This window comes from Peromyscus leucopus, chromosome 1 (assembly GCF_004664715.2).
Source record: "Peromyscus leucopus breed LL Stock chromosome 1, UCI_PerLeu_2.1, whole genome shotgun sequence".
Taxonomy (NCBI): Eukaryota; Metazoa; Chordata; class Mammalia; order Rodentia; family Cricetidae; genus Peromyscus; species Peromyscus leucopus.
This window is the reverse complement of record NC_051063.1, coordinates 47,896,094-47,922,527: the sequence shown is the minus strand read 5'-3', so window position 1 is coordinate 47,922,527 and position 26,434 is coordinate 47,896,094. Positions and strand designations below refer to the sequence as shown.

At 41.0% G+C, this 26,434-nt stretch overlaps 2 protein-coding genes across 2 annotated transcripts in view; both read left to right on the top strand.

The window, feature by feature from the left end:
- The window catches only part of Tm9sf3 (transmembrane 9 superfamily member 3), a 56,395-nt gene extending 39,017 nt beyond the window's left edge, over positions 1-17,378 (top strand). Inside the window, exons 10-15 of the mRNA XM_028889421.2 lie at positions 6,958-7,097; positions 9,520-9,588; positions 12,509-12,655; positions 13,432-13,515; positions 13,633-13,709; positions 16,036-17,378. Of these exons, the coding sequence (XP_028745254.1) occupies positions 6,958-7,097; positions 9,520-9,588; positions 12,509-12,655; positions 13,432-13,515; positions 13,633-13,709; positions 16,036-16,103 (585 nt within the window). The 3' untranslated portion in view covers positions 16,104-17,378. The remainder of the gene's footprint in view (positions 1-6,957; positions 7,098-9,519; positions 9,589-12,508; positions 12,656-13,431; positions 13,516-13,632; positions 13,710-16,035) is intronic.
- A 5,490-nt stretch (positions 17,379-22,868) lies between these two features.
- Positions 22,869-26,434, top strand: part of Tll2 (tolloid like 2) — a 117,953-nt gene continuing 114,387 nt past the window's right edge. The window contains 1 exon segment of the mRNA XM_028889409.2: positions 22,869-25,185. Within this exon segment, the coding sequence (XP_028745242.1) occupies positions 25,008-25,185 (178 nt within the window). The 5' untranslated portion in view covers positions 22,869-25,007.

The following is a 26,434-nucleotide window of genomic DNA, read 5'->3' as shown; positions in this document are numbered from 1 at the left end:
GATAGAGTACGAGACTTTAGGCCCGTTACCTTGGAGAGCCCATGAGTGTTGTTGGGACACATTTGCCCTTTTATTGCTTAGGTTTGGGAAAGGGAACCCTAAATAACCACTGGGTAGGTCACAGGGAAGCTCCCAGTGTTTAATCAAGGGGACCTGGGAGGAAGGGCTGGAGGTCTGACCTAGAGATTATAGCTCTGTTCCACTCCCTCCTTTCCCTGACAGTACCCCCTACCCCACCAACATATCATCATCACACACACACACACACACACACACACACACACACACAGCTTGTCTTGTGGCCTCAGGCATGCTCAATACTGAGGCTGTACCTATACTAGTGGCCTCTGCTGGCTTCTTTCGGGACTTTAACCCTACCACATAGTGCTAAGCCTCAACTTTTCTCCATGGCCCCTTCAATTCTGGGGTTTCCACAGCAGTGGGACTGTGCCTTCACCAATGCCCTCTCCTTGGCTCTCTTCAGGGATACCCTGACCCTGACACACAGTGCCAAACTTCAGGTATTTTCCGTGACCCCTTCATGCCTTTAAACCCAGTACCATGTTGGATACTCTTTAATGTTGTATGGCAAGTTCTGCTGCTGGCCTGATGGGCAGCCTTGGTCTCTTCTGGACCACAGATTGTGTGTGCAGACCCAGAGGAAATAACTTCCCTGAGGACCATCTAGATGATCGCTACTCAACTTGGGGGTTGAGTGACCCTTGCACAGGGGTCGTATATCAGATATCCAACACACCAAATATTTACAGTACAGTTCAGAACAGTAGTAACATTTAAGTAACAACACAGTCATTTTATGCTTGGGGGTCACCACAACATGAGGAACTGTATTAAAGGGTCGCAGTATTAGGAAGGATGAGAACTATTGATCTAGACCATAGGCACTGTGTCTGAGAAGGAAGATGCCCTACTAACTGAATAGCTTAGTTTGAAAATCAGTCTAGAGGTCCTCCTGTGTGCTCTTCCCAAGGGTTTAGCTCTTTCTGCCAGTTCATGAACATGAATCCTTTCTTTGGAGGGCCATCATGCTAATTCTTCATCTTAATAAAGTTCTCACAACTGACAGCTAACCTAACTTTAGTGACGTAAAGCTTCTTTTTTCTCTAAAAGTAATAGGTAAATAAGGAGTTTTGTTTACCAGGAATCTGGATTTCAGTCCAGATATTGCTGTTACCAGGACTAGCTTGAGGTGGGATTGAAAGTACATTGTCTTTAGACTCTAACTTCTATTCATGTGTACCTAATTATATAAAGAACCACAAAACCTACTATTAGATTAAACTTGTTTTACAATAATCAGTCCTAGATGTTTCATAAACATTAGAAGTTTATGGTAAGACTATAAAGTCTAGTGTCCTTCAAGAGACTATTTACAAGATGCAGGAAACCATTTAAAAGAAATTTGGAGTCAAACCATCAAGATAAATACCTGCCCCTGAAGTTGGGGTGTTGTGGTAGTGATACTACAGTCAGTGGGAGAGAATACTTGAAATTAAATTGATTTGGGGAAGGCTGAACCTTTTTCTTTGGTAAATTTGTTCAGTAATGAGTTAAGTATCAACACACAGGGATTTGGGTCCTATGAATCTCTTGGTGTACTAGTGTCTTAGTTCTGTTTCCATTGCTATGATAATGTATCCTGACAAAAGCAGCTAAGAGAGAAGAGGTTTATTTGGCTCACATTCCAGGTTACTGGCCATCATTGTGGGGGAAGCCAAGGAGGTAGGAACTTCAAACAGCTGGTCATGTTATATCCAAGGTCAAGAGCAGAGAACTAATTAATCCATGTATGCTAGTGCTAGCTCTCTTTCCCCACATTTAGCATTTAGTACAGTTAAGAATCTTCTACCACTGGGCATGCTTTAATCCCAGCACTTGGGAGGCAGTGGCAGGCAGATCTCTTGTGATTTCTAGGCCAGCCTGGGCTACAAAGGAGTTCCAGGACAGCCAGAGCTGTTATACAGAGAATCCCTGTCTGGAATAACCAAACAAACAAAAAGAGAATGCTTTGCCTAAGGAATTGTTTCACCCATAGTGGGTGGGTCTTACCTTAATCAGTATAATCAAGACAGTCTGCTGTAGACATACCCACAGGCCATTGTAATCTAGATAATCCCTCATGGAGACTTTATTCTTGGGTTATTCTAGATTGTCTCAAGTAGATAATTAAAAGTGACCATCACAGTTAATCACAATACCTGAGAAAACAACTGAAGGGAGGAAGAATTTATTTTGGTTGGTGACTTCAGAGCCTTCCATGGTCAGCCAGCTATACTGTTTTCTAGACCTGTAGTGAGGCAGAGCTCATGGTGAAAGGTTGTCATGGAACAGAGTTGTTTGCTTTGTGGCAGCCAGGAAGTAGCAACAGAGCAACCAGGGAGATAGCACCAAAGGATTTGTCCCAGTGACATGCTTCTTTCAAGTAGACCCTACCTCTCTTCTATTTCATTACACAGTGTTTTGATGTTTTTTGTTTGTTTTTGCTTTGGTGGATGTCTTAGTTATGGTTTCTGTTGTTGTGAAGAGACACCATGATCATGACAGCACTTATAAAGGAAAACATGTAATTGCGGTGGCTCTCTTACAGTTCAAAGGTTTAGTTCATTATCATGGTGGGACATGGTGGTGTTCAGGCAGGCATGGTTCTGGGGAAGATCTGCTGGGGAAGGAGCTGCTTCATGTTGATATGCAGACAACAGGAAGTAGACTGAGTATCACACTGAGCAAAGCTTGAGCAAAAGAGACCTCAAAGCCTGCCACCACAGGAAATAGACCAAGTGTCACACTGAGCAAAGCTTGAGCAAAAGAGACCTCAAAGCCCGTCTCTGTGGTGACACACTTTCTCTAACAAGGCCATACCTACTTCAACAAGGCCATACCTCCTAATAGTGCCACTTGCTTTGGGGGCTATTTTCTTTCAAAACATCAAAGTGAGATCAAATCCAGGGCTTTATAAATGCTAGGCAAGTACTCTTCCCTGAACTACATCCTTTTAGCTATCAGCATTGCTAGCAGATTATTAATCCATTAGTGGACTGATGTATTGATTGGACTAGAGCTCTCATGATCAAGGTGATTAGATCATGTTATTGTTAACTCTACCAGCTAGGGACCAACCACAGCTTCAACCACAAGAGACTTTTTGGGGGAATGTTTCATACCTAAACCATATCACTTGAGGGTGGGGACAGGACAGGTTACCAGGGTGTTCTGAGAAAGGATTGTAAATATGAAATCTTGTGTGAGCTGTAAGTCTCAGATGCTAAATTTGGTAGTAGAGGCTTTGAAAGAAACATAGTTGTAGTTAAAAAATTGCAGAGTATCATGAGACCTAATTAATCACCTTTCTACTCTAAATAATGTTCAGCTCAACATGCACCCATAAATCCTGGGTTCTTTTAGATTTGTCTCTGAGGGGATAGAATAGTTGAGAAGGTAATGGGTGGTCTGTGTTAGTTTGTCATTTTGAGGCCTTGTTTTAGTTGAGGAGGGGAATATTGAGCATGGTCAGAAATATGCCATAAGCTTTAGAAATCAATTTCACACCATGACTCAAGGCCTGAACCATAACTGGGGGAAAAAAAACAAACTTGAGAACTGAAGTTCTAAAATGGGAAACTCATGATACATAATTAGAAATTACCATGTGAAGAGATGGAGACCAAGGTAATAGCACTTTATGATGAGGACTAGAAAGCTGCATCTTAAAAATAGTCAGAAGAGTACAGAATACACAAGTGATACATGTAACCGCAGTGAAGACCTGTGAAAACACTGCTAGAAAAGCTCCATTGCCTTAGCTGGGTGGTGCTGGCATACACAGCGTTTGACTGGTAGAGGCAGGCGCATGGATCTCTGAGTTCCAGGACAGCCAGGACTGTTACACAGAAAAACCCTGTCTCAAAAAATAAAACAAACAAAACAAAACAAAAAACCCCTCCATTACCTGAGCTGACTTGAATAAATGACAGGGTAAACAAATGCATTTTATAAAAATACTCCAAAAGCCTCAGAACATGGATCAGGATTGGAACAGAAGAGTGGTTCCATTCTTCTTCTTTTTCATCAAATAACTTTCGTACAAGAAAAGTGAAAGGGAACATTCTTTGATGAGAAGGAAGTGAGGTTTAAGCCAGATTATGTATTTGATTGTGTGGGAGTTCTCAGCTACTTCAGTCCAAAGTGTCTTTGCTCATGTGCATGTTTTCTTACAGAGCAGAGAGAGAAGTTTGTGAAACTGGACCCAAATCTCCTTTTCTAGGGAAAAAAGAAGAAAGTAGATTCTACTTTGCAAAATGTGGTGGATTCATTTATATTGATGAGGCACAAAATTTTAGAATTGGTTATTAATTTTTCAAAGGATGGAAGCAATTAGCATTAGGAGCTAGTGTGAAATTCATTAAAGAAAAAATGGCTAGAACACCATCATTTCCCAAATTTGAGTAGGTTTTAGAAAACTAGAAGAACACAACAGCATAAGTAAACATGGCGTCCTATTGGACAAGATAAAGAAATGTGGCCAGAGTCATAGTAATGAGGCTCTGAGCAGCTGCAGAGCATTGGGATGTTACAGTGCATCAGCACACAACTGCGCTTGCGTAGACTGAGAGGCGCTCCCAGTTCTGACACAATGGAGTGCTCAAGATTGTGTCTAAGAGCTCATCTGATTGATGTTTGAGATCTAAAGAGATTCATTCTGATGGGGGCAGCATATTTTGTAGTTCATGGTGTTTTTATAACTATTATCCTATTTAGTTTTCAAAAGAACTAAATAGAAATTGGGGGTGGGGTGGGGATAATTATCTGTTTCATAGAGGTAAACTCCCAAGGTTTTTGTGTAGTTATTGGCCCAGTCACATTTCTTCTGTTTGGGTTGTGTTGTTAGTGGTGAAGATGGGGTTTTGTTCATTGGGTTTGTTTGTATTTTTTTCTCCCTTTCTGTCAAAATGAGTTTCTCCAAGTGGTGCATAGGCATGCATGTAGGCAAAACCCATACACATACAGTTTTTCTGTACCAGTGCCAACACTTGGTGCAGTCAGTCCTCTTTAGTTTAGCCCGTCCAGTCAGGGGGTAGTGGTCCTACATTTCACTTGTTGACTTGTCAGTCACACTGAAGGCTGTGGGGGGTGGGGGTGGATTGCTTATTTGTGTATGCATCTTCTTTAATGAATGTGAAAGTCTTTTGTGCCTCTATTTTATTTTATTCCTTTTTCTCCTTGACAAGAGAGAGCCTCTTTACACGGCCCTGGCTGTCCTGGAACTCACTATGAAGACCAGGCTGGCCTTGAACTCACAAAAGTCCATCTGGCTCTGCTTCCTGAGTGCTGGGATTAAAGGCATGAACCACCACAAGCAGCTGTTTCTGTGTGTTTGTGTGTGTGTATACGTGCACATGCGCTCACGCACACACACATGCGTGCATATATGGTAGGGAGAGGGGCATGCTCCTCCCAAGGTGTAGGTGAAGCTTAGAGGACAGCTTGTGGGAAGAAGTCTTTTCTCTCCTTTACCATGTGAAGGATCATCCAGAATCAAATGCAGGTCATCAGGATTGGCAGCAGGCACCTTATACCCACTGAACTACCTGCCCTTATCTTCTTTAGTGGGTGTACCTTATTGGACAAGAGTAGTTTTTTATCCATTGTAAATAGAAGTCTATGTCTTTAAAGTATTTTTGCAGTAATATTCTCCTATTTTATGGCTTATCTTTTAATTTTCTCAAGCATTTCTATTTAAGGCAAAGTTACTAATTTTGAAGAGCAGTATATTGATAGATTTTCCCCCCTTTTTAGTTTGTTCTTATAACTATCCTATATAGAGAGTCTTTTGCCAAACTAAACGGCATCAAGCTGTTCTTGTATGTTGTCTTTTAGAAATTCTGGAGTTCCATTTCTGAAACCCTGAGATAAATTTGATAGGTTTCGTTTGCACATAGCACCCTCTGTTGCCTGCAGCACTTCTGGAGTGGCTGCTGGTGGCTGCACAGCCATAGATGGGTACAGCTGGAGACAGTGGGCATGGGGACTTCTCCTTCATTAAACTGCCTTGTACAGTAACACTGGGTACAGACCACTTTAAAGTGAAATGCTTGAGTGGATGTGACAAGCACAGGTGTTGCCAGGTTGGGGAGGGTCTTCAGCTTTGTGTCTTAGAAGTTCTTCAGGTTGATAAAGCCCTGCTGTTCCTGGTTTGTTAGGAGTTTCTGTTGGAAATGAAGGTTGGGTTTTACAGCAGCCTTTTCCTGCATCTTTTGAGATGGTGGTGACCAGCACTGGTCTTAAGTTAGTCCTATATTTCTTTAATAAAGCTCCATTTGCAAGATTTGGTTTTATATCTGTATTTATGAGAAATACTGACCTGTAGCTTTTTTTTATAGTGTTTTTTTTTTTTTTTTCTAGTAAGGCTAGCTTTCTGTAGCACATTTTTCATTTCAAGGCAAGTATCTTTTTATAGAACTGAAATAACCCAAGAAATAGGATGGAGAGTTATGAACTAGCATGTTGAAGCTTTCTGGACACAATAAACAGGTGTTTTGGATCTGTGAGTTGGCAGTACCTGGATTATAGGGTCCATTGGTTGGAATGCTCAATAAAGTAAAACCAAATGCTTGGTTATAACCATGAAAGATAAGGGGTAGACATGTTCAAAGCATGCCAGCTGACAGGGAAAGAGATCTAAAACGTACTTGATTAGGGGCAGTGTGGAAGGTTAGGGACAGTGGGAGCTAAAGGTAGGGAGGAAACAGTTCAGTGTTCGTGTAATTCAGTGTGAACATTTCCCCTGTTACCAGTAGTGCATTCCTTGTATCATTTTACTCCTTAGAACTTAATGTTTTCTCTGTAATCAAAGTGTTTGAATTTTCAGGTGTCTCTCTTACTTGTTCTTATTAGTGTTTTTGTTCTCTGAGTAACCACACACATTTCTATTTATTACAGGTGGCCGTTTGTTGCATCTGTTTTTTTGTTATTCTTCCTCTAAATCTTGTTGGTACAATACTTGGCCGGAATCTGTCAGGTCAGCCCAACTTCCCTTGTCGTGTCAATGCTGTGCCTCGTCCTATCCCGGAGAAAAAATGGTAAAGAGAAAGCTAAAGCTCATCTGGTTGTTGCCGTAGTGTATTAAGTTTTTAAGGCTGTTGTGTTCGCATAACTTTAGGAGCAGCTTGCTTTTATGCAAACAACTGTTTTAAGTTTAAGAGTTGGTTCATTTTAATTTTGCCATCAGCCTACATTGTAAAGAATATAGTAAGCTATGTCTTTATTTTGCTTTCTGAATATTGGTGCCATTCATATGTCAAAACTTTGATAAATATACTAGTGTATAGAGGTGGGTGGGAAGTAAAGCTTTAACAGTTTTTTAAGCCTGCAGGTCAGATGTGGCTGTTGGCCTGTTTTTGTTGTTGGATTTTTTTGTTTGCTTGATTGGTTGGTTTTGTTTTTTTTTTTTTTTTTTTTGGTTGTTTTGTTTTTGTTTTTGGAGATTGTGTAGCCCTGGCCATCCTGGAACTGACTCTGTAGACTGAGTGCTGGGATTAAAGGCCATGCGGCACCACTGCTCAGCTATTGTTGCCTGTTTTTGTAAATAAAGTTTTATTGGAACACAGCCATATCCAGTCTCCACTTACTACTTATGGCTTCTTTTACTGTCCAGCATCAGAGTTGACAGAGCAATAGTTACAACAGAGACTGTATCACCAGCAGAATCTGAAACCCTCAGAATTATAGAAAAATCTTTCAGCTACTTGTTTTCTTTCCAGATACTTTATTCTAAATATTGGCCCATTTATTCCCACATAAATCCACCAGTTGAGAAATGGATTGAGACCACTTGTAATAAAATATTTGAACACAAAAAATCCAGAAATATATTAATTTGATAATTCTCTGCTAAGAAATGATAGGAAAAATATTAAAAGTTTTTATTTTCTCTATAAGCAGCAACTTTGTAGGGATAGTAAACATTGCAGATTGTAACACAGTAGTAGCTCGAATCTGAGCTGTGTTTCAGGTAGCATTGATCAGTGCTGCATGGCATCAAGGCATACACATGCAAGTGTTCAGGACCAAGGCGTCAGTGAAGTTCTACAGTGTAACTCGGGCGAGCACTGCCAGAAACACCTTGGGTTCATGTTTTGCTCGATTTTGAATTAATTTTTGGTTATTGAACGTTCAGAAATCTTTTATTCTTGCTGAAGTTTTCACAACCTACGCATTCAGTTAGATGATCCCCAGTCTAAGAGCTTTGATTTAGGGGAGAGTAACATATTCCCGTTTTAGGAATTGTGTGCTTTTCTTTGTTAGATTGGTGCCTAAGAAACTTTGGACTGAAGAGTTTTGAGTCCATTTTTTAAACTGCTTTTCCCTTAAATCAGTATTAGATACTAGGGCTCATTAATTACTCATGTTCAGCTTATTACTAGAGAGAGAGGAAGGAAAGCCTAGTCAGAAAGCACAGAAGCTCTTTGGGAAGTAGGGTTAGTGAGGAGAGGTGTGAACAACACTTGCTTTGTTTACCAGAGATAGGTCTTTTAGGTATAGGGAGGCTGGTGTGTGGCTTCATTTTCTTGTTGTTTTTTAATCATACGGGAACCAAAATCTGAAATCTGAGTACTAGATCTGGCTTTTATTGGATGATTACCTGGAATAGATCAGTTTTAATCTCAGGACCTTGGTTTTCTATAAAACAAGGAAGATTATAGTAAATGACTTTTAAGTTTTTTCTCTCTGTCTCCCCCGCCCCCTCAGTTTACATCTGCTGGCCAGCAGTAATTAGTGGCACCTGATGTAGGTCAGCAGACAGATAAAGTATAGTAAGTTCTGAGGGATGTTCAGGAGTCTGGGGCGGGGGCATGTCTCCCTGGGATACAGAGGGAAAGAAGGCTTTGAGAGCTGCAATGCTTGCTGGAAGGAGAACATGAAGTTAGAGACAGCATTCCAGATAGAGAACTGATGATTGTCACTCAGTGAATGTTGGCTGGGAGAAGGGATGAAGTTTGAATTGTATTTTTTAGTCTTTCTTTGCCCTATTGTAAAGCAAAATTGACAATACCTTGATTGTTGAATTTTTGGAAAAGAATTAGAGCCAAGAAGAAAGTGGGTAAAGAAATGGCAAGGTTAGTTTATGAAAATTTGTTTCAGATAAGGGTCTCAACTTTTTTAAGTAGATACCTACAGAGTTCTCAGAAGTTACTGAAAACTGATAAACTGGGAATAAATACTTAATGTGTTTCTTGTTCTGCAGTAACAACAATTTGTGTTCCTTAAATACTTTACTCAGGCTTTAATGCTGAAAAGAATATTGATTTCAACTGATGACTAATTTGAAGTCTCACTCACATTTTTATGCCTCTATGGGTTTTGGTTTTTCTTTTTATTCATTTGTCTTTATTCATTGGGATGATTTTTAAAGTATTAAACATCACCTTTTTATTATTGGGATTTATACATATATTATGAAAATTATGCTAAAAGTACTCTGTTAATTCTAATATTTTCCAGGTTTATGGAGCCTGCGGTTATTGTTTGCCTGGGAGGAATTTTACCCTTTGGCTCAATCTTTATTGAAATGTAAGTTTGGGCAATGTTTTCATGTTTTGAAGAATTTAAGAATTTGAACATGCTAGATTGGTATGCAATCATCAGACAAGGCAGTCTCTCTGGAGCCAATTTTGTACTGCTATAATGAAGTACTGAGGTTGCTAACTTTTTTAAATGAATAATTTTATTTAACTTATAGGATTAGGGATTCCAAGTCACAGTACATCATGAAAGGAAGTCAAGGCAGGAACCCGGAGACAAGAGCTGATGCAGAGACCATAGAGGAAACCTCTTACTGACTTATTCCCATGGCTTGCTCAGCCTGCTCTCCTATACAGCCCGACACCACCTGCCCAGGGATGGCACTGCCTGCAGTGGTCCGGGCCTTCTCAGGTCAACCATTAGACAAGAAAATGCCCCTCTGACTTGTCTACAAGCCAATCTGATTGGAGGCATTTTCTCAGTTGAGGTTCCTCTCCCCAGATTATCCTAGCTTGTGTCAAGTTGACGAAAAGCATAACCAGCACAACTCATGTGTATAAATATATAAATAGGTGGTTGTCTTTCATCACGTGTTAGCTGTGAGTATACTGCAAGCCTTGGTGGGTCTTAGAAGGAGATTGGAGTGGGTCACTCTGACTTGTTTAATAAAGCCAGTTCAGGAACTCTATACTTGCAGTTGATAGTCCTCACTCTGACTTGACCACTTACTCCTGCTCCCTCGGCCCTGTCTTCCATTAGACTCCTCTGCCCTTTCAAGTCATGTCTGTTTTGGTTTTCTCACATCCTGTCCTCCTGGAATGGCATTTTTAACCTGTCAGTCTAGGCTTACTTTATTTGTATTTATTTTTTTATATGTTTTAACCTTTCAGTCTCTTTGTGTCATTTTTCACTAAGGACTTTAAATCTCAATGTGATGTGACCAGCTGGGTTGTTTATAGCATGAACTGATCTTGTTGATTCTCTTAGCTTTTGCCCTTTTGTTGATGTTCTAGCCATGCTGAACATTTTGAGTGTTTTTTCTTTTGTTTTGTTTTGAGATTTATGTGTATGAGTACTTGTTTACATTCATTATGTGTGCACCATGTGCATGGCTGGTGCCTGTGGAGGCCTGGAGAGGTGTCGGATCCCCTGGAACTGGAGTTACGAGGTTGGAGCTGTCATGTGGGTGCTGGGAACCAACTCAGGTCCTCTGCAGGAGCAGCCAGTGGTTTTTTTTTTTTTTTTTTTTTTCATTACTTACACTCATGATATTAATCACATTTGTGGTATTCATAGATTACATTTGCAGTATTCATTCAATTACATATATACATGTGTGTGTGTGTATATATATATATATATACATACATATATATATATTTTAATTTTAAATGTCGAATGTCATTTCTTGAAGGGGGTAGGAGGTTAAATACAGGCTTACAGCACAATGGGAGGACCCTGGAGGGCAGAAGTTCGCTACTGATGTTTTGCAATCTTGCATCTAAGCTGTTAATGCTCATTATTCAGGATACACAGACAAGGAACTTCCCTTAAGCATTCAGGAGGGTGGAATCTGGCAGGGAATTAGCATAGGGAGGATATCAAGGTCAAGGTCCGCAAGCAAGGCAACAGTTACCCAAAATGGGGGCCAGGGCCCTGCAGGTCCCCCTTTTATTAAAAAATGAGCTTCTGACTTGGGTTGCGTGGGACGTCAGCAGGTCACCTTACCCATCATGGAGACACCTGCCCAGGCCACACAGGTGCTCTCTCTTAGGTTGGTGAGTGCCCCCCAGGCATTACCCGTCTCTGAATACTCATTATCATACCGGCTCAATCATGTGTGAGCTGCATGGTTAATTGCTGCCAAAGATCTCAAAGTGGCACTGGGAGCCAGTGCTTTTAAACTCTGAGCAATCTCTGTGGTCCCAGAGTGTTCTCTTTGTTTCACTTACTGAGTTCCTTTACTTAGAACCAGTCCTCTGCTCCTGGTGTTATCCATCACAAGTCTTTCTCCTGTCCCAACCTCACTCATGAGCCGTGTCCTGTTTTCACTCCTTTCTCAGTTCCTCACCTAGTTGTACCAGAGGAATCACTCCTCTCGTTTGCTGGGTATAGTGCACATCAGGGGTCAGGGTTGCTTACTGCCAGGGTTTCCTACCAGCCAGCGATCTCCTGGAGAGTAGTGATGTTTCCTTACAGTGCTGATCTTTACTGCTTGCTTGCTTACTTTAAAAAAAAAAAAAAAGCTTTTTTATTTTTTGAGATTGTAATATAATTACATCATTCCCCCTTCTCTTCCCTCCAAGCCTTCCTATGTCACCTTCCTATGTGACAAGGGATCTGTAAATCATTGAACCATGCAGGCATGTGATTGAATAGATGAATGACGAAGCAGGAATGTTGTAAAAAGAGCTAGAAGACCCTGTTCTCAGATGATTTGAATAATGAATGGATTTAAAGAGCTTTTTCTTTTTTCTTCTTAATGAAGACTATTACTACTCTCCCTTTCTCCCACTGTCCTCTGAAGACAGTGTCAGTCTCCTTTAGACCTTAACTTCTGTTCTGTTTTCCTCTAATTCTGTATATTTCTCAGTTTATCACTTATTTTTCTGTTTAACAGAATGTTTTCTAAAATGTGAACTATATTACTTGAGTAGTGTTTCATCTTAAAAAATGGAAGAATGAAGGAATTGACTTTATTTTATAAATGTAGATTGTGACTGTTCTCATTTTCCACATTTTAACTTGTTTAAATTTCTAATTTAGTCATTTTGCTCAGTGACAAATGCCTCCAGAAGAATTTGTTCTTTAAAAAAGAAACCACAAAAATATTTTGAGAATTTAGTAACTGAGAGTTAAGACAAACTGTTGGAAATTACTAGAAAGATGGTAACAAGCTGTAAGTGAAGTCAAAGTGAGAGCTAAGAGAAAGAGGAAGCTTCAAGGCTGTCCTCATGTTCCTCCTCAGGTATTTCATCTTCACATCTTTCTGGGCATATAAGATCTACTATGTCTACGGCTTCATGATGCTGGTGCTGGTCATCCTGTGCATAGTGACCGTCTGTGTGACCATCGTGTGCACATACTTCTTGCTAAATGCAGAGGATTATAGGTGGTAAGTACTTGCAGGTGCAACCTCTCGGGAGCCTAATACCATTTTTTTTTTTTTTTTTTTTTTTTTTTTGTGTGTCTTTTGAGACAGGATCTCTTATGTAGCTCTGGAACTCGCTATATAGACCAGACTGTCCTCAAACTTATAGATATCCACCTGCCTCTGCCTCCCAAGTACTGGGATTAAAGTTCTGTGCCACCACACCCAGGCAGTATCCTAGTATCTGAAGTTTGCCTTTGAAGCCTGTTAAGCTGAGGAAAGAATTTCCACAGAAATTGTGCTGTTTAAGATAATAGAGGAGCTGGGGGTGGTAGTACACACTTGTAACCCTATCCCTGAGGAGACACTTGGCTATAGAGTGATACTCTAACCCCAAAATAAAATGAATGAATAAGAAAGATAGTAGAGGGATTTTTTTTCCTCTAGTTGTAAATATAATGAAAATTTTATAGGAAAATGGTATCAGTCCAAGTTTTTTTGTCCTATTTGAAATATTTCTGCAAAGTGCTTGATGCTGGGTTTGTGAGGAAGCATCTTTGTTTTAAACTTTGGTCTGAATGGGAGAATTGGTTTATTTAAAGTCCCTCAGAGAATGTAACAAGACTCTGGAGTTTCTAGTTCCCTAGGCTCTTTGTTAATATTTAAGCATCAGGTACAAGGATTTGTTTTTAAGCGTGTAGAATTTTAAAGGATGTTTTTTTGTAAAATTCTTTGCCTTAAAATTTTGAGTGCTATTCATTTCAAAGACATAATCCTTTTTCATTTTGTTTTTTTCCCAGGCAATGGACAAGTTTTCTCTCTGCTGCATCAACTGCAATCTATGTTTACATGTATTCCTTTTACTACTATTTTTTCAAAACAAAGTAAGTGGAGTTTTTCTCTCATGTGTTACCTAGTAAACTACCTTTAAATGATAAGAGTGTAAAGCATCAGATTGAAAGTAAACTGTGTGTATTGAATATTATTTTATTGTATTGCAGGATGTATGGCTTATTTCAAACATCATTTTACTTTGGATATATGGCGGTATTTAGCACAGCCTTGGGGATAATGTGTGGTAAGTTTTTAAATTATTGGAACATCATGAAAAAAATTTTGAGCATCTCAGACTCAGGAAAACACTGTAATTAGAAATTAAGAAATTCTGGGGCTGGAGAGATGGCTCAGAGGTTAAGAGCACCGACTGCTCTTCCAGAGGTCCTGAGTTCAATTCCCAGCAACCACATGGTGGCTCACAACCATCTGTAATGAGATCTGGCGCCCTCTTCTGTATACATAATAAATAAATAAATCTTTAAAAAAAAAAAAAAAAAAAGAAATTAAGAAATTCTGGGATGGCAGGGTGGTTCCATGGGGTAAAATTTTTTCTGCTCAAGCCTGACAAGCCTGAGTTGGATCCCTGGAACCCTGAAAACTGGATCCAGAGAACTGACTCCACAGAGTTGTTCTCTGACCTCCATTCATGCCTCACCCAATAACAATTAAATAGAAATCAAGGAATCCGTTCTGTTGCTCTATCAGGAACACCAAGGTGAATCCAAAAGTTTGTCTTCAGTCTTTTTGACTCTCCTTTAAAATCTGATCTATTGTTTAATTTCTGTTTTTGTAGCTGTTGTAATGATAACTGCAGACCACAGAATTACTGTGATTAGTTTCTCATTCATGTTGGGGAATGTCTTGTTTTGATATTGTGTCTTTCTGTGTTGTTCAGTCTAGTCTTAAACTTCTAGACTCAAGTGATCCTCCTGCCTCAGCCTCCTGAGTAGCTGGGGTTACAAGTGTGTGTGGTACCACATGCAGTTGAGAATTGGCATTTTAAAGTATGTGATCAGTGGGAAGGATTATAATGTCAGTAGGTGTAAGGTGTTGCCTGAATGATTTCTGCTTAGACAGTTCTTGGAATGTTGCTGAAGGTACCAGTGTCTAGCGGCAGCACAGGTTAATGACAGTGAGTGCAGCATACCGATTTAGTTTTTCACATGGTTTGGCTGATCATATCCCTGAGATGCTTCCCGTGTTCCTCTCCACTTCGCCATACTGCCTGTGAAATAGCGGTTCAAGCTACAGTAACCTTCAACAGGTAGTTGTAGGTTTTTATTGGGAGGCATGTGATGTGTGTGAAGATAGAAGCCATTGATAGTTATTGCCTACTTTAAGTAATTCATTGGTTGTTATAATGTTGTAACACTTATTCCTGTTTATTAGCATAGATTTGTTTATAAACAGAGTCTTCTTTTCCTCATCTGTTTTGTTACCTTGAGATAGACCAGTTTGGTGAATACTAATTGGTTCATGGTTGGGGGTGTAGCTCAGAGTGCTTGTCTAACGTGTAAAAAAATTTTGGGTTCAATTCCTAGTACTGTTAGAAAAATGATTAGTTAGATTTGTGTGTGTGTGTGTGTGTTTACTATCAATTAACTCATGGAAGATGTAATTTAAAAATTTTTAAGGAATCCAGTGAAGAATGGTCATTGACCAGCTATTCTAAAAGGCTCTGAGTTTAAAAAAAAGAAAGAAAAGGTCCCAGATATTTGTCTATGAAGACTAGTGTTGTTTATTCATTCATCCATTCATTCAACTTATTCAACAAATAATCATTGAGTAACTTTCATTTGCTGGGTGCTCTTAGACACAAAAGGTAAATATTTCATTAACAACATGCCCTGTTTTCTGAAATTTTGATCCCCATTTGAGATTTTTTGTTTGAAGCCAACAGTTTAAAGCTCCGGACCCACTTACCTGAAGTCTCTTTTGTCTATTCCCTGAAGTATGTAATCCTTTCTGCCAACTCTACAGCTTTTATAACTTACTTATATAGAAAATGGAGACACCAGAAAGTATCTTTCTCTAGAGTTATAACACTATGGGGTCATGCTTCTCTCAATCCCCAAAGCCTCCCTTTCTACTTCTTATGGCTCTGTAAGTTTTTGGATATTACAACATCTGGATATTGTCATGAATGATCATTTACACTTCTAATACCAGCACCCAGGAGGCTGAGGCAGAAGGTTCCAGAATTCAAGGACAGCCTGGGCTACATAGCAAGATTGTGTCTCAAAAAAAAAAAAAAGTATTGCTTTAATGGGTTGGATTTGATGTTACCAAGTCACTCTTTCTTTTGTGAGCTATATTTTAATTCCATAATTACTGACCATACAAGTAATAATTGTGATTTGATTCTAAATAACAAGTTAAGTTTGACTATAACAGATGCTTTGCAAAACAAATAATAGCATTTAAAAAATTCAGTGAGAATACTAACATAAAGACATTACACTGAAAAAGGAATAGAACTCTCTAGAACAGAGAACATTTAATATTTGTAAATGGCAGACTCTGATCCCACTGTATTTGTTTCAAAATACATTATTTTATTTTTGCAGGAGCAATCGGTTACATGGGAACAAGTGCCTTTGTTCGAAAAATCTATACTAATGTGAAAATTGACTAGACACCTGAGACAGCCTGGAACTTCGGATCAGTTTCTCTTTCATGAGGGTGGAACTTGCACAGAAAAGAAGAATAAGCGCAAGAAGAGATTTGGGCTGAACACTGGGTACTTCGTGGGTCTCTTTCATGGATGGCTTAAAGTAACATCTATTTCCATTGATCCTAGGTTCTTACTGACTGCTTTCTCCAACTGTTCACAGCAAATGCTTGGATTTTATGCAGTAGGCATTACAGTACATGGCTAATCTTCCCCAAACTAGCTCATTAAAAATGAAATAGACCAGCTCTCTTCAGTGAAGAGGACAAATAGTTTATTTAAAGCATTTGTTTCAATAAAAGAACTAGAGGGAAACGTGGATGCTAAAATTCCATGAGTAGAAATCTTCCTGGCACTTGGTGTTTCTATGTTATTGAAAAATGATGTTCCAGAAAGATTATTTTTTCTCTTATTTTTACTGCCATTGTTGATCTATTGTGGGACATTTTTATATACTGAACCTGGGTTCTTTCTGACCTGCTGTTGTTCGTCCCTTCACTCAATTGCATCTTTTTTTTTTTTTTTTAAACAAAATTAAAAACTATTAAATTCTGCATGGAATATATCTGCTGTCATCTTAATCTTAGTTGGATCAACCTCATTTATTTATCTTAAAATTAACTAGTTATATCTCAGTTCCATCCAAAGAAAATACAGTATGAAAATAGAGGTGTATTCTCTATAATGCAATTTACTGTACAGTTAGAAAGCAAAGTGTTAAATGGAGAAAATACTTGTTTTTATTAAACATTTGGAGATTTAGATAAATTACATTTTAACTGAATGTCTAAAGTGATTATCTTTCCCTCCCTCTCCCTAAGTTAGTCTTACATCTTTTTTGGGGGGTTTCAATGAAGGCTTTACATAAGAAATTATTAAAAAAATAAGGGGGGCATAAGTGTATATACCATTAATAATGTCATGTAGGTGTAGGTTCGTGGACGCATTTGGATGTACAGATGACTGGAAGACTTCTTTGGGATGATGATTGCTGTAGAAATGTGTGGGTTTGGGTGGCTTTTTACATCTTGCCTACCATTGCATGAAACATTGGGGTTTCTTCAAAATGTGTGTGTCATACTTCTTTTGGGAGGGGGTTGTTTTCTTCTTTTATGAAACTCCTACTGGAGCTAAATTTGTAATTTAGAAACATTTAATTTTGTTAATCCTGTCTGGGACATTTAAGTAACATCTAAAGCATTATTGCTTTAAATGTTCAAATAAAATTTCCTGACCAAATTGTTCTGTGACAGTAGATGTGTTTATAATTTGGAGGTACCTGCTCAAAAGGCAATATTCTAAAATGCCATTATTATTTTTTTGATACACTATAAAGTATACTTTTCAAATACAGAGGACCCACACTTTAAGTCCCCAAACACAGAGCCAGGTATGGTAGTTTATGCCTATAATCCCCACTCCAGGGAAGCTAAGACGGAAGGTTGTAATGAATTTACGGACTGGGCTACAGAGTAAGTTATAGGCCACTCTGTGAGTTATGTGCTACTCTGTAAGACCGTTCCAAAAAAAAAAAAAAAAAAGAAGAAGAAGCAGCAACAAGTCCAGAAGCCTGTCTATGGATAGTTACAGATAAACTATGAGTGATAAACCCGTTATATGAGATTGTGACATACAGATCTAAATAAACACTGATTGAATTGCTGTGCCATGTGAAATAGAAGGGAATGTGAGTGGCTAAGCCAACAATGTTAGCTCATTCAGTGGCTGAACAGATGAAGGCTATAGAAATCTCAAATTGTTTTAATTTGCACAAAAATTTCTGGATCTGCTCATATTGTGAAGTTTTCTTAGAACTATTGAGTTTCTGATTCAGTACTTTGCTCTGCAGTTACCCAAATCTATACTGTATATTGGTGTTTTTAGAAAGACTCAAATCATCTGTATTAAACTTTAACAAAACTCATGCATTCATAGTTATATGAGAAATTTTTTAAATCGATGGACTCCGTGTTTTAAACTGAGGCATGTGACATCTTTAGGGTGTTTAGATTCTTAACCTTAAGTGATGAACTGTGGTCAGTCATCTTCAAGCCAGAATCTCAGGTTCAATGTCACCTACTAATTGTTAACATTTTATCTTTATCGCCTGCCCTTATGATCTTAAACTAAAAGGCTCTATTTGTTTATATCATGTAACTTTTAAACATATAAAGTATTTTTAATATAAGAACACTTAGTCTACAGGTTGGGGTGTAGCTCAGTAGAGTGCTTGCCTGGCTTACACAAAGCCTTGGTTCGATCCCCCACACTGCATAAACTGGGTGTGGTAGGACATGTTTGCAGTCACAGCGTTCAGCAGGTAGAGGATATCAGAAGTCCAGTTAACCTCAGCTACAGAGTGAGTTCAGCACTACCCTGTGCTATATGACACTCTATCACTCTATCTTTAAAATGAAGCAAAACACTTTGTGTCTGATGGAGTATATATAACTAGATAGTAAATTTTTGTCTTAATAAAATATTTTTTTCTCATAATCTTGCAGGTAATATGTAGTGTTCTCAGAGAACATGGCTGTTTCAGGTGCACCTATTTTTTTCTGCTAGGTTGAGCTCTGGAGTTCTTTAAAGTCTACAATGAAAAGTAATTTTCAAATATTTTAAATACGTTAAAGTGAATATAAATTACTTCAAAAGATTATTTATAAAAAGACTTGTATTGATTGGTTTATAACCAGAGGGGCAATATAAATGTATATATTGAAAAAGATGTAGGTCACAGGTGGCTTAGTTCTCCCTAGTTCTAAGTTCATAGAATCATTCAAACAATACCTACGTTAATTGGCAGGCGAAGCTTTTGTACTCCATTAATGTTGTGTCTTTAATTTACTAACAGCTGCTTAGTTTGCCAGCTGACACTTTGAATACTGTCAGAAACTAAGATACAAAAACTGTATCTGTGAGCATGTTTCCTGAAAATTAACTACATTAGAAATTGACATCCTGTGCCGGTCTCCAAGTGCTAGAGTAGGTTTTGAAAGAGTGGAACTGACCTGGCTAGAGGGACCTCCAGTGTGCTAGTATACTGTCTAGGCTCCCAGACTGTGTTGGTTTGCAGAGAAACCCCATGCCCTTAGAATCATTGTCTTGTACTATTTGAACCTCATGGCTGGGATGCTCTGGTGTTTCCCACTGGTGGTGGGTCGCCCTTTTTATAAAGGTGGTTGCTGCAAATTCCAGTTCTTCCAAAAGCCACTTGATTTAAGGGTTTATCCACAAATTGTGCTCATTTTGATAAAGCATTTGTTTCTTAAATGTCTACTAATCACTTTATGCCAAATGTCTTGCAGATGTTATTTTTAAACTTCCTGAATTTTTACAAATGTAAAAAGGAAAAAGTGTATTAGTGTAATTTGTTCAGGAGTAGCTACATACTGAAGGGCTTCTATACATGAGTTCTAGGGGCAAAAGCCTTATGTAGAAAGCTGTACACTGAAGTTCCATCTGGGTTTCAATTTAGATTTTAGCATTTCTTAGTGCTTCATTCTATTGGTTTATTGGCACATGCAATAAGAGTATTAATTTACAGAAGCACAGATGTTCATGTTTTCTATCATGTAAAATTCTATAGTTAAGCTATATTTTAGCAGTCAAGATGTTAAAAGAGATCAGAGGAGTGGAAATGTAGGAGGGTTGTTTGAAAGTGTACTTAGTACTAGACTAGTTTTATAGACAAGGAAGAACAGAAGGGTGGCACACACTTGAAGACATTCAGTATGACTTACAGTCCAGGTGAGGGGAAGTGCTAGTCCTTTCCAGTGAACGTGCCTGAAGGTTTCCTGAATTAGCATTCCTCCTGGAGCCATGTGTGTGCCGTGTGCAAAGGTAAAAAGTTCCAAGCTGACCATGAAGTTCTGGTGGATTAGGCAAGCACAGTTTGTGCTTGCCCTCACCTCATCAGTTTAGGCTCTTTAGAGGTTATAAGTGCTGTAAGAGCTAAGTGTAAGGAGGAAAGGGTTGTCTGGAGGACAGCAGAGAAAATTTTCTATAAAAATACCATTGGGCTTCTCATCTTGTTCACCTCGAACCTGCAGATCCCCACGGAGCACATGACAGTCAAAAGGTGGGAAGACACGGTGATTGCCCATATCACTTCCATTTTGTGTACACTCTGGGTTTGTGTAGGCGTGGGCGTATTCCAACTGGCTTTTTAGTAATAGAAATCCAGTATATAATGTATCAGATACAATTGAGGTTCTCATCTAGTCTGTTAATTTACCTGAAGCTGGATTTTTAAAAAAGTAATAAAAAATTAAATGTATTTCCCTTGGATGCTTGCTTTCTTTCCTTTTTGAAACATGAACCAAAGTGTGAGGGATAAGATAACTTGTCATCATCAGCCTGCCTGCCGAGAGATAACTGATTGAATTCATCCCACTGTTAGATAACTCAGGGCTGAGCAGTTGTCTGGGGTCACATAGTACATGAGCTTATGTTGAAGACCCATACACTTTGTGTGACAACAGGCATTCTAGAACAGTGCAGACAACTATAGACCATGGCCGTGTTGTGACACACTACACAAGTAGCCAGCAGGCCAGAGATGGCTGACTCCTGAACTGAAGGATTTAACATTTCAGGTCTAATTGCCACATCTGCCTCATTTGTATTTTGAAGAAAACAACATTGTACTGGCAAGTGGAAGGAATGGTAGAGTAGGATTTCTTTTGAAAGCTGTTCTGTCTTTTTACTGTTCTTTATAGATGAGCTTTGAACCCCTGTCAGCTCTCTCTCCCCTGTGCCTGTCTTTCCTGTGATTGGCAATGCACTGGCTTTGTCTAGACTTCGTTGCTTTTTCTAGGAAATTTTACATGGGCCTCCCCAGTAGGTAAGACATGAAGGCAGCTTAAGGGGCTCTCTGAGTCCAGAAGTAACAATTGGTGCCTGGTCATCTTCATTGTTGTCATTGTAAAATGCAAATGTCACCTCTCCAGCCTGCAGAGCAGCAACGTATACAAATGGAGAGAACGGATGGTGATAAAATCTGGTTAATTTCTCCAGTCCTGTTTGTGCTTTTTGGTTTTCATCACCACTTTTAACTAGTTTTAAGATCCTTATCCACCTCTTTGGTTTTTTAAACTAATTAGTTTCCTTGCTCAATACCTGTGCATGTGAATTCCTTTAGCCATATAGTTTGGTTAGTGCAGATTTGGCTCACTACTGATATTTTCTTGCCTGAATACTTTGGTTAGAAAACTAGGTATAGATTCTATACCATAGAGGGAAGCCTGTTGGTACATACAGATTCTGGACCATAGAAGGAAGCCTTTTGGTTTATCCCCAGCTTCTTGTTTTTTGAATAAAATGAACTACTCAGCATAATTTTAACAAACAGGCCTATATCCAGTCAAGTGGGGTCTATAAATTATTTGAAATACTTGTTTTAAACAATTTTCACTTTCAAAGTTTGCTAAATGTGAATAGAGTTTTCAAGTTTTTTAAAAAAAGACTTGCAGGGGCATTTTAACTGGCTATTTTGTTGTTGTTGCTGAACTTACAGCGTCTCAGTCTAAGTCATTATTACTGCAGGACTAACTGTAAAGTTCAGACAGGAAGAGTCGACAGAGATACAAGTGATTCAGGTTGGGGTTAGTTTAGTCAGGTCAACGGAAGTTAGCTTCAGTAGGGAAGATGTGAAAGCTTTCACACCTTAGATGTGACTGTAACAGACACTGGCATGAGGATGCGGGTGTACGGCCACCCAGGTAGGTGTCCAGGAAGAGACATGGAAGCGGGAAGAGGCAAGACCCCGTTAGGGTGATGGTAGATGTTGAAGGCAACAAGAGAACTCGGGAGGTGGTGAGAGTCCAGGCTATATGAAGGTTAGGAAGCGTCTGAAGGTGATAGAGCGCCTAAGATGCCACCTTGAATAAGACAGTCTTAAAGAGCATGACCATTGGAAGAGTCATTTACCGTCAAAGGACTCAGTGGTGTAAAGGAAGGGATGAGCCAGGAGAGTACCTATGTCGTTCTGAGGTTTACCGCCTGTGCTGAAGGTAAGGATGGGAATGGGGGGTTGGCCAGGATGGGGAAGTAGAGGAGGCTAGAAGTAGATCTGAAGGAGTCTGAGCAGCTGCAGAATAATGTGATGCGTTTGGGCAAAGCAGTGCAGATAACAAGCTGGGCAGGACGTAAGGAGAAGACTTGTTGGAGGTTCTCCACCAGGCCAAAGGTACTGGAGAAGTGATGATAAGCACTGGAAGTAGAACTAAGGTGAGCAGCTTTAGGTCAGAACGCCTGTTCTAAATCAACCTCCACTTCTTCCATGAGGTTTAGATTTTTATTTATTTTGTGTGTACAAGTGGTGTGCCTGTGTGTATGCCTGTGTACCACTTGTGTGCACCTGGTGCCCAAGGAGGCCAAAAGAGACTAGAGTTACAGACGGTAGTGAGCCACCACATAGGGGCTGGGCATTAAACCAAAGTCCTCTGTTAACGGATGAACCATCTCTCCAACCCTGGACTTCGATTTTTAAATATGCTTTTAAGTTTATTTGAGCAGAACATAATGGTACAGGCCTATCCATCACTTAGTGGCTAAGACAGGAGGATTACCACAAGCTTGAGGCCACCTTGTGCTAAATAGCAATAGCCTGTCTCAAGAGAAAAGAGAAAAAAGGTGCATGTCTTTAATCCCAGTACTTGGGAGGCAGAAGCAGTAGGATCCTTGTGTTTGAAGCCAGCCAAATCCATATAGTGAGTTTCTGGACAGCCAGAGCTACATAGAGGAAACCCTGTATCAAAAAAAGGGAAAAAAAATAAATCCAAATTAGCTTGCTATGAAACTAATGTGTGTTATCAAGAACCGCCTAGGTGATAAGAAAACTATTGAACATTCCTCTTCAGTCATTCCCATCTTACAACCCAAACATTTGCTGCTTAACCTATTAGTTGGTAGCCAGAGAAACATCCAAACGAGCTTGACACAAAACTGTGCAGCTTGCTTTATCTAGGATCACGGGTCTTCAAAATATTTGGCTAAAGGGTATTGATGAAAAGATTGGCAGCTAACCCACCAGGTGGCGATTAGAGGCGATAAAAGCTCCAGCTTCTGTGCATGCCAAAGACCAGCCTCTAGTGTCTTTTCCAGAATTCTCTTAATGAGGAAGCCAACTGGCTGTTTTCGTGGGGCCATCTGGAAGCCTGGAAGTGTCACAGAAGTTTGTTAGCCCTTTAGATGTCGACTTTGTGGACTTATCTACTGACAGGTGGTGACCTTCACTGGGGTGCATGTAGCAAACCATGGCGTTGGGTTTGACTCCTAGCAGTCAGACAGAAATGTCGTTCGACCTCCTACACCTACGGTCCATTTTAGTGACCACTTGGCCTTCCTTGCCATTTGGTGCCAGCTGTTCCCCTCAAGTCCCCTCCAACCTGCCAATTCCAACAGATCTTGCTCAGCCTGGCTGTAAATTCTGTGAACTCATTTGATGACAGCTCCAGGCAGGGTTATCCCTCCATTTCTCTGTGAGAACCAAGACAAAATGAAATACTCCATGTAGCATCCTTCTGGTGACTAATTGCTACTTTTCCTACTTAATGGAGGAGACAGATGATCGTAATGGGAGAAATTTAGAGTCTGGTGTAAAGCCCAGGTTTGGACCTGTTAACTGCTTTGTCATCTAGCAGCTATGAAACCGTGTGGTAACAAACCCCAAAGAGAAGCTCAGTCCATCTTTCTTCTTGCAGTTAAAAATTTAAAATTCGTGCTGTGATGCACTTACAAATTTGTACAGCACATTGATGTGCTTTACTGCTTGATTAGGGCAATTTTCTTGTATAAAAGGGTCTTTGAAAAATTCTTGTAGTAATAATGTATGTCAACGTGGATCAGTTCCGACAATTTTTACAATTGAAGGTACATCATAGAAATGAGTTTCAGATAGCTTCTGATTATCCCCCTAAATAGTTTGGGCGCTTGAAATAACCAGATTTGAAGAATCCCTCATTTTTATTTTATCAGACTAACAGCAAGGTTTGCTCGGTTTGTCTGTAACTTCAAAGAACCCAGGGCTGTTGGTTTGTGAGTCTTTGACTACCGAAAGCATGCCGTACTGGGACCTTTCCTGAAGGATAAGGTCATCCAGAGGCAAGTCTGCACTCTTAGACTATCTTCCTTACATGTCACCAGCCACAACTTTGGGGTTGGTGGGTGCTGCGCTTGCACCTGTGCTGGCGGGACCGGGGCTGTTGAGAGTAAGAGAATCCTACTGCCTTCTGCAGAGAAGCAAATGTCCAAAAGCACGGGCTTGGCAGCAAGGTGGACTGGACAGTTCACACCAGGCTGCTGGCCCCTCTGTCCGGCCATGCGTATATCCGGGAGTTGTGAAATGAGTTAGTAGAATAAGGTAAGGCAAGAACCCCAGCCTCAGTCTTGAGGAGCAGTGCTGTACTGTGCCGGTACAAGGGGCCATTCGGCCAGGTGGGCACACCCCGAGGGCCCCTGGCACTTGTCTATCCATCAGCATCTTCTCTTTGCTTGGGTTCCTCCGAAGTTACCGAGGTGCAGGGAAGAGGAGGGGCCTCTCCTAGGGCGCCTAAGTGATTGGCTGTCTGGGGCCCTTGGAGAGGGCGTGTGGTCCAGCCCTGGTGGAGAGGGGCGGAGCGGCCACTGTTCCTATTACCGCCGCCGCCAACACAGTTGCAGCCACCGCAGCCTCGGCCACTGGGCAAGTCGTGCTGAGCAGCGGCTTTCCGGGTCGGGAACGCCTTACTGGGCTTGCTCGGTACCCTACCGGTGCCTGGCAGTCAAGCAGCGGCCACCACATCTGACCCTGTGCATGGTGTTTCGCTAGATCTAAGCTTTCTGTGCACGCTAAGTCCCTCAGATCCCTGCAGACCCCTTGCCACTATGCCCCCGGCGGCTGCACTTGGCACCCTGGTTTTATTGCTGCTGCCACTGTTCCTGCCGCTCCCCTGCGGTACTGGGGTTCTTGGGGACAACTCGGATGTTGCCTTGGACTACTGGGCTTTGGAAGGTGAGGAGGGCACCGAGCAACAGCTGCATTACCACGACCCCTGCAAAGCGGGTAGGTACCATCACTGTCCCCTGTCTCCCGGCAAGTCCGGCAGAAGTTTGCCTTTGAAATGCAAATGAGCGGTGGGCAAGGCGGACCACTCTGCTCCTGGGAGATGCCCGGGGTTTCTGGGGGAGGGAGGACAATGTCCACCGGGAAACTGCTTTAATACTCCTCTAAGTCCCGGACATCATGGTCTCGGTTAGCAATGCGCATCGGGTAGCTGCTGCAGGAGTGGTCCCAAAGCGAAAGCCTCTGTGGGGCACGGTGGGCTCTGGTCGCCTATCAGGCACCCGGCACCCGCTACCTCCGGACACTGCAGGAGTCGAGCCTGGCAGGGCACCGACGGAGAGTAGCTGGTTTCATTGGCGTTCTCAGCAGTTGGAAGTTTCCCGTGAAGTTTCCCAAGGTCTGCAGTTACTCTTGGGAAGAGATTAGAAGACAGACAGAAAAGCTTCACGGGAGGCAGAAGGAAGAGTTGCCTAGGGAGAACGCCCAGGACTTGAATTGCTCTAGCCTTTCCCGCAGTCCCCTGGGCACCCGACTGAGATGGAAGTCAGCAGGTGCTCTTAATTCCACCAGGAAGCTGCGCCCCAGAACAGCACCGGACACACCGGCCTTGTGAGCGCAAACTGGCCCCAACTCTACAGTTCCAGCTGCCAGCCCTCTTGGGCCTTCAGGGGTGTGTGGCAAGGTGTAGCGGGGAGTCATGAAGCACCCTAGCAAAGGTTCCTGGAAGGACCTAAGCACATCCAAAGCCAGAAGCTGGACGGGGGCAGGGAGATAGGCAGGTGTGTGTGGGGGTGGAGGGTGGGGGTGGAGGTGCAGTTCCCAGACCCAGGGAGGCGCCAGACTTAGATCATCTTGAAGCTGCTCCCTGATGGTGGCCAGGAGCCCAGGAGTAGTGTTCCCTTTGGCCAGCGCCTCACCTGTTTCACTTGCCAGTGGGCAAAAATGAGGGGTAGGAGGCAAGAGCGTGGCCTTGAGGGTACTCAGGGGATCAGAGCGCTTGCTCTTGGCACAGTGGCCCACCAGGTCTAGGCCAATTCACCATTCCCTCACATCGTAAAGACCTCTGCCACCCTCAGTTTCCTCATCTCTAAACTGGAAACAGGGCTTATGGAAATTTCTTGCCAATGGAACGAATGGGGGGTTGTCCTTGTTGTTACTGTGGTCGCTCTAGTGTGTAGGCTGGAGTCAATTCACATGCCTGTTGTCTGGGGAAGATGAGGAGGTTCCTAGGAGAGTCTCAAAAGTTCAG